Raw genomic sequence first — 8,447 nt, 5'->3', positions numbered from 1 at the left:
ATGTGTGTATGTTTGTATTTTTCACTTGTGGGACACAGATGTTGCTGGCTGGGCCAGTCCCTAACTGCCTTAGCAAAGCTGCCATCTTGATCTGCTGCAGACAATGCTATGGTGACCGTTCCAGGATTTTGACCCAGCTACACTGAAGGAAGGGGCAAAATATTTTTCCACGTCAGGCAACACAGGGGCTTGGCGCTGAGCTCTGAACCTTAGCTCAGCGATTGGAAGGAAGGGATGGGGCAGGTTTCACTGGCTGGGTAGGGCAGCGGGACAAGGTGAGTTGCTGGTGCAGAGACTGGCACTCACATGAAGGACTGAATGGCCTGATTCGCTGCTGAAAAACAAGAGAGAAGTCATAAAAGCAACTATGAGTTAATTGTTTCCCTTCGGGCTCGGGGAGTCAAGACTTGACTGACGTTCTGGAATTTTCTTTGGATTGCATAAACATGCATTACTTCCTGGCTTATAAATGGGATGAGTACACTTCAGGACCAGCAGCAGCAGGCTGTACTGGAAATTGCAACTTTGGCAACACACAAACGGACAGTGACAACACGCAGCTGGACTTCGCCTTTAATCCTTGCGCTCTTTCACACCACCTTGTAAACAGAAGGTGAGCTTATTTGTCTGCCGAGTTTGTTCAGCTGAGTGTGGAGTGGGGACAAAGGTAGGTTGAAAACATTTAAACCCCCTGCAACAGAGGCAAAACCATACCAGCTGATGCAATCTCACGTGTGAACAATGTGCAGATCTTAAATGCAAATACTGCATTTACTTTGTAACTTCCTTTCAAAAGGATGGCAAAAATCTCAAAGGTAAGAAAGTGCACTTGGGGTTCATTTTAAGGTCAGTGTTGGATTTCACTTTATTGCCAGTGTTCATGTTGCTGTGAGTGTGCAACGAATTCTGTAACTTTTTGTGTTTGATAAATACATGTAAATCATCACGATGTATGCAGTCAGCATCTAACAGATTGGTATTAAGGTTAATTATCTTTCTCAACCTTCTTCCCAAATGAAGTGAAGAGTTGTTCAATGGTTTGATCCTTGCCCTTTGGAGTAGCGACTAACCATTCTGTATGAGGGACTGACAACCCAGTGGCTCCTGTTGGAAAATGCATGGCTCCAATGTTAGAAGAAAGAGAACCAAAACAGAAATTGCTGGGGAAACTCAGAAAATCTGGCAGCATTTGTGGAGAGAAAGCAGAGTTAATGTTTCAGGTCCAGTGACCCTTCTTCAGAACTGATTATAGCTAGGAAAAGGATGGTAGAAATGCTGAGGATGGGAATGAACTATAGGTGGAGACGAAACCCAGAGAAAGAGAATAACAGTTGGACAAACAAAGGAATGGGTTTAAGGTCAGCCTGGGAGAATCAACACCAATGAACACAGGGTGGTGAGTTGAAGTGGCAGGCAACAGGAAGCTCAGGGTCATTTTTGCAGACAGAACGTAGGCTTTCTGCAAAGTGGTCACCTGTCTGTATTTCGTCTCCTCTATGGACAGGAGACCATATTCCCTGGCCAACATCTCTGTGTTGGGCTTGCTGTAGTAATCTAGCAAAGCTCAGAAAAAGAATGCCTGGCTGCTTTTTCTTCTCGATTTCATTAGAGGATCCAACTGTAGAGCTACAGTCGGCCCAGCTAAGAACAGCATAGGTGACATCACACCCTATGGACTGTAACATAATATGTGCTCCGAGTTACAGCCTGTTCATTCTCTTACAGTATGACGAAAATAAGCTCACCAACAGAATTGGAGAAGATGACCAAAATGAAAAATCACATCCAAGTTCTCATGAAGGCAAAAAACAGAGCACTGACTGTTAGGCAAGATGCAAACAAACAATTTGTCGTTGGTACAACTAAAAAGGAAACTAAAGTGGGTAAGTGACACTGGCTCTTTTCAATTTTCTCTTTTCTAGGCTCGTAGCTTCTTGAAAGGATTTAGATGGGTTCGGGAAAATAAATTTGCAAAAGATCCAAGGATTGGACAAAGCACGTGCTTTGGGATGGAGGGATTTTAATTTTCTGTCTAACTGCATGCCTTAGGAGCAAGCTTTGTACGAGGTTTGGGCGGGGGAGGTCTGCTATAACGCGATAGTTACGTTCCTGCACAACATCATGTTATAGAAAACCATACTGTAGAAATAATGCGGCCTATGGGAAAAGTGGGGTTAGGGGCAGACCACCCAAAAAATATCACCCAAAATCGCTCAAAAGCCTAACACAAAGAATGAATGTTTAATTCATGTCTAATAATGAAATAAAAGTAAATTTAACACCTTACCTAGAAAAAAATTTGAAGATGACTTGATCGGAGAGGAGGTTTTGAGGTTAGGCTGTTGTTAATGCAGGGGCTGAGGGTCATCAACACCTTCAGGTGCAGTTGTGGTTGCAGCGTTAGAGCGAAAAGTAGTGAATTCAGAAGGGGGCGGCTGTGGTTCATTGTCTTCTGACTGTGTCTGGGGGTTTAGCTTAAAAAAGACATCCAGTTTTTGCTGCTTTGCCCTTTTTCTTCTTTCATGAAGAAGCAGTTCACAGGGTGCCAAATAAGATCTTATTCCATGAACTGCTACCCTGCTGTGTTCTGCATTGTAAACATCGTCCTCTAAGAGCTGCAACTGCTTCTCAATTTCCCTCAGGATAGAAAACAAAACAGAAGTGGAAAGCTCTCGTGGTGCTGCATCCCTGACTTCATCTCCAGCTTCCACTTCCCCCTCAGTGACAAGTTGTTGTAGATCAGCTGTAGAGAGGTCTTCACAGTGGGACTCGGGCAGCTCTTCAACATCCTCGCTCTCCACTTCTTCAAATCCAACTTCCTTTCCAAGATCAACACAATCTTCTTTGATCCTTGGGAGCTCCTCTGGATCAAAGCCTTTAAAATCTTGAAAAAAATCTGTGAGCTTCTGCCAAACTGCATGCAAGCAGTCCTTCCTGACATCACCCCAGGCCTCCCGATAATGTCAATTGCATTCTTGATGTTAATGTTAAAAGGTGTACAAAATGTTCAGACGTATAGATAGAGTAGACAGCCAGAGACTTTTTCCTAGGGTGGAGGTAGCTATTATGAGGGGGCATAGTTTTAAAGTGAGTGGATGTAGATACAGGGGAGACATCAGAGGTAGGTTCTTTACTCAGAGAGTGGTCGGGGCGTGGAATGCATTGCCGGAGAGGGTAGTGGAGTCGGCCTCATTAGGGGCATTTAAGCGGCTATTAGATAGGCATATGGATGATAGCATAAGGTAGGGGTGGAGGTTAGATAGACCTACGGTTTAGGGTAAAAGTTCGGCACAACATCGTGGGCTGAAGGGCCTGTACTGTGCGGTATTGTTCTATGTCTTCCAAAATGGAAGAACACTATCCTTATCCCCCTCAGTGGCTGTAATCAGCCTCTTAAATGTACACCTTAAATAATAAGCTTTAAAAGCTGCTGCTGCACCCTGGTCCATGGGTGGAAGTACAGGAGTTGTGTTTGGGGGTAGAAACAGCACTTTGATGTTTTCAGAAAGCACATCAATGGTGGGAGGATGGCTTGGCGCATTATCCAAGATGAGGAGAATCTTGAAATCCAAATTTCAAGAAGGGACAGGACAAGGGGAGAAAAAAATCAAGTCGAGGTAGGAAGAGATGAACTCTGTGGGGCAGGAGCAAGTAGAAACAATGGGTCTGCCCGGGCAGTCCTGTTTATGGATTTTGGGAAGGAGGTTGGGAGACTATGAGTTTGGAGGCAGTTGAGGGGGGAGATCACCAGATGAATTTAGATTAGTGATCTTTGTGAACACAATGGCCTGGTGTTCCATGGTGGGCTCTTGGCCCATGGTGAGACAGGAGGAGGCAATGCTAAGACCTTTGCTCAGTACAGAACATTCAGCTTCGGATAGCAGAGGGTCAGAGGGGATAGTAAATACACGACAAGAGGTAGGGGTTGGGAGAGGGGATGGAGTCAGAGGGAAGGGAAGGGGAGGAAGGTTCCGGAGGGCTGTGGATATCTCTGAGTTGTTGCACCTTGTGTTCCTTGATGCCTGAAAGGAAAGGGCGTTAGTACATTGAATGAGTCAGAGAATGAAGTGGCACTGGGGAGCAGGGCAGCTCTGATTCAGCGTGAGGCAGTACAAATACAGAGAGAGGTGGGGAGTGTGCATATGGTGACACATAGCACTGAGTGTGGGTCTCAGGATGTGGTGACAACAGCTATCTGAGGACTGTTGCATATCACAGAGACACATGAGATCCTAGGTGGATTGAAAATGCAAAGGATAAAACTTCAGTTGGAATTCACACGGGTTGGGTCTGAGCCACAGACAGTCACTGACTATTGTAATGTGGCTGTGGAAGTGAGTTTTGGCAAATTCCTCGTCACTCCTGGTGTTTGACAAGGTAAATGATGACGGTGAACAAGAAAAAAGATTAGAATCAATATCCTGTTGGAGAGAGAAGCAGAATTTCTTAAAGGTGAACATGGAAAAGGTGTGGCAGTGAGTTAAACACTAAACAACAAAAAAAACTGCTGATGCTGCAAATCAGAAACAAAGACAGAAATTTCTGAAAAAACTGCTCTGGCAGCATGATGTCCAGGCTGGTTGATTGAAGAGATTGGTTTTACGGAAGGTGTTAAAGGACATAAGTGAGGTTGAGGGATGTAAACGGGAAATTCCAGAGCTTCCTTGCCTAGACAGCTAAAATCATGGCTGCTAACAGTGGGGTGTGATTAAAATCTGGGATGCTCAAGAGGCCAGAATTGAGCAGCGCAGAGATCTCTGAAAGTTGTGGGGAAGGAGGAGATTACAAATGACAGCGATGGGAGATAGTTAGACTGCGGAGAGATTTGAAAACCAAAGTGAGAATTTTATAACTAAGACATTGCTCGATGCCTGGAAAGTAAATTACTGAGCCTGGGGTTGTCAGGGGAACAGGATGTGCTGTGAGGTAACAGACGGAGAGCAAAGTTTCGCATGACTTCAAGGTTACAGGATAAACTTGATAAGTAAGAATAAGTCAGAAAGGGATGTTGATGGATTAAGGGAATGGGCAAAAATGTGGCAGATAGATTTCGTGTTAAGAATAGGGTCATCAAACGTACACACAATAAATTAAATACGTAGATTTGATTTCAATGGTAAATGGTAGAAGAAAGTTGGGATACTAGATATCTAAGGATATTCAGCAAATCATTTATAAGATGAAAATATGAAGGAAGAAATAGAATACTGTTTATAAAATGGTGTAATCAGCCCTGAAGAGTAATGGAATAGGTTAAAAGCCTTGATAATTACTGTGGTCCTTTGGTTGTTTATTATAGGCAGAGTCTAGAATGTACTCAACCTTGCAAAATCCAAATCAAAACGTCCACTGTTAGATGTGACTGTGTATCACTTGCTAAACAATCCTGTGTGTGCTAATAGCTACACTAACAACCAACTTAAGACTCATCATGTGGCTAATTGATGTTAACCTGAAGTGACAAAAATTCCTACACAGTGACGCAATCTCTGCCAAAAGGAATACGCTCAAGCCTTTTTTTAATGATCTGGAAGTCGTGGAACCTATTGGTACCCATTACTTTCTCCGTGGCAACCCCTCAGCCAGTCACAATTAGCTTGCCAACCAATTGGCAAACTTTTTCCTGCAGTATAAATTGGTGTGACAGTTTGAAATTTGGCATTCTTGCATTGGTCCTGATGACTGCAAGATGAAAAGCTTCAGCAACATGTCTCTCTTTTCAGCAAGTTACATTTTAATTCAGACTTAATTGATCTTGCAATTTGTTCTTGAGTTTTGCTTTCAGGGTTGCAAGATTAACATGTGGGACTTGTATCAAACTGTACCTTTATTACTTAATGCAGTATTTAACAAATGAGCTCAGTTGAGTTGTATCTTTGTTTTGACATGATCATTCTCTTGCTTTCTTTGTAGAAGTAAGATTTCAGAGAAGCCCGGGTTCACACCCATTCTACGTGTCCTTTGTGTTTAAGCATAAATCAAAAAAATATTATCTTTACTGCAAATGGACAAGCAATAAACCACAATTAATACTGACGCCTGAGGTAATATAATCTTTGATATATAATAAGCTTGACTTAATGTTTGAAAAATAATAATACAGACCATGCTATTTCTTGGAACGTACACCAGCCTTTTCCCATTGCCTCACGTCAGCAGACATCCTCTTAAAAAATGTTAAAAATTCCTACAACCATTTGGCTCTGTCTTTTCTGACTGCCACACCGTTTCATCAACCTATGTGTTTTAAATTAGTCCCCAAATATTCTTTCTGCCCTGTGCCTCTTACTGTCTCCTTCTGACTGGTTCTCATTTGTCCTTGCAGGGCAAACATAATCAGTTCAACATACCAGCCTCAGAAAGATCCAACCTCTTCAAGATGACGATGGACAGCAAACGATATAAATTTCAATCCTACCTGAGTGATGACTGGTTTCTCAGTGTGAGCAACAACATTCTTGTTCTGAACAATAGAGCTAGAAGAGAAAGCGCTCTCTTTGACTTAGAATCGTAGTCTGGCACTGGAATATTTGACTCTTCTTGTTAGATGAGGAGAGCTTTGTTAGTTTTCCTGGTCATCTTTTCCTAGGTTGTGGGGAGCTTATTACCCTGGCTAGAACTAAGTGATTTGAAAGCTTTTATATCGTCTATGTGCCTGCCCTTCTGACAATATGAATGAAATACTGCCCTCATTGCTGTCAGTCCAATGGCCTCTTCAGGCAAAGTACGGTTCAGAATGATTTGGCTCTAATCACTGCTCAAAATGAGCAAACAAATTCGGAGGAATAGGCCATTTTGTTTCGTATTCCACCATTCGATAAAATCATAATTATCAACTTCAATTTCCTGACCAAACCCCAAGTCCCTCACGTCCCATATGGTCATAACATCTCTCCTTTCAGCCTTGAATGTACTTGACTACTGACCATCGTGGGGAGAGCGATTGTAAAAATTCACAACCCACTGAGTGAAGACATTTATCCTCATCTCTGTCTTCAATGGTCTGTATTGTGTGGTTGCAGCCACTTTCCCTAGACCTTCCAGTGCATTGGAATAACCTGATCATGTCCAAGCCATTGAGAACACAAAACACTGCAGCAGCAGTTGGCCATTCGGCTCTCGAGCTCTGTCGTGATTCATAGAATCATTAAATTCCTACAGTGTAGAAGCAGGCCATTCAGCACATCGAATCTAAACCAACCTTCCAAACAGCATCTCACCCAGACCCACCTCCCTACCTATCCCTGTAACCCTGCATTTCCCATGGCTAATCCACTCATACAGCCAATCCACCCTAACCGGCACATCTTTGGTCTATGGGAGGAAGCCAGAACACCCAGAGGAAACCCACGCAGACACGGGGAGAACATGCAAACTCCACAGCCCGAGGGTGGAATCGAACTCGGGTCCCTGACACTGTGAGGCAGCCATACTAACCACTGAGCCTCTGTGCCACCCTGATGATCGTATTCAAAAGAAAAATCAATCATGTGTTCAATAGTTGCTCAGCAATTCAAAATTTCTGTTCTGCCTACCAAAGTAAATCACCTCACACACACACACCCACCCAGACACATTATGTTCCAGCTGCCTCAACCAGACTATTCACAACCTGTCACTATCATTTTGATCCCCCTCTAGCTTATGTTTTATTTTTAAACATTATGGCTTCAGCAAATGTGCATTCACTACCCTTAGTGCTTTCATCTGTAGTATAGATTGTAGGCAGTGAGGCCTCATTAGGCCTCTCACTATGCTTACTGTCCTATCACCAATCCTATCTCCATGTTGCCCCTTAACGCTTTATTGAATATCTTCCAAAAATCTTTACTGATATACCCAATAGATTTGTGGAACATGATCTCCTTTCTACAAAACCATGGTGACTTTGTGTGCTCAGATTACAATCTCCTTAACAGCAACTTCCAGCACTGAGTTCTTTCGCTGAATTCAAAGCCCATTATTGCTAGCAAGGCAGCAGCAATATTGCAACTGGATTCACATCGGCCAGCAAAGGCTTGCATTTATATGGTGCCATTCGCCTGCTCAGGACATCCCAGGGAATTTTTACGCCCAGTCAAGTTCTTTCTAACAGCTGGACTGTGGGAAATGCAGCAGCCAATGTGTGTGCACAGTGAGATCCCAGGAACGGCAATGTGCACACTGCAAGCTCCTACAAATCGTCATGTAAAGGTGACCAGACACTCTGCCTCTCTTCGGGAGGGGTGTTTGGCTATGTTGAATGAGGGATACATATTTGTGCAGAGCACGAGGGAGACTTCCCTGCACTTCTTCCAATAAAGCAGAGGGATCTTCTATGTCAACCTGAGAGAGTAGGTGGATCTATTGATCTAGCATCTCCTCAGGGCCTTGGGACTTGTTTAAGCTGCCTTGCAACGTATGGTCTTATGGCTGAGATATGGACATTGTAATGAGGATATTGGATA

General features: G+C 43.4%; 1 protein-coding gene across 1 annotated transcript; it reads left to right on the top strand.

The window, feature by feature from the left end:
- Positions 1 to 446: 446 nt before the first annotated feature.
- On the top strand, positions 447 to 7,232 carry LOC125488320. The gene is made up of 4 exons (XM_048621283.1): positions 447 to 613; positions 1,726 to 1,883; positions 5,914 to 6,044; positions 6,326 to 7,232. The coding sequence occupies exons 1-4, from the start codon at positions 447 to 449 to the stop codon at positions 6,512 to 6,514; spliced, it is 645 nt and encodes a 214-aa protein (XP_048477240.1). The 3' UTR covers positions 6,515 to 7,232.
- The last annotated feature ends 1,215 nt before the right edge of the window (positions 7,233 to 8,447 follow it).

This window comes from Rhincodon typus, unplaced genomic scaffold (genome assembly GCF_021869965.1).
Source record: "Rhincodon typus isolate 14 unplaced genomic scaffold, sRhiTyp1.1 hic_rhity00000378, whole genome shotgun sequence".
Lineage (NCBI taxonomy): Eukaryota > Metazoa > Chordata > Chondrichthyes > Orectolobiformes > Rhincodontidae > Rhincodon > Rhincodon typus.
This window is presented reverse-complemented; position numbering and strand designations above follow the sequence as displayed.

Coding starts and splice junctions, on each gene's coding strand:
- LOC125488320 (XM_048621283.1), top strand. CDS start 447: ATGCATTACTTCCTGGCTTATAAATGGGATGAGTACACTTCAGGACCA. Junction 614..1,725: donor CACCACCTTGTAAACAGAAG/GTGAGCTTATTT, acceptor ATTCTCTTACAG/TATGACGAAAATAAGCTCAC. Junction 6,045..6,325: donor AATTAATACTGACGCCTGAG/GTAATATAATCT, acceptor TTGTCCTTGCAG/GGCAAACATAATCAGTTCAA.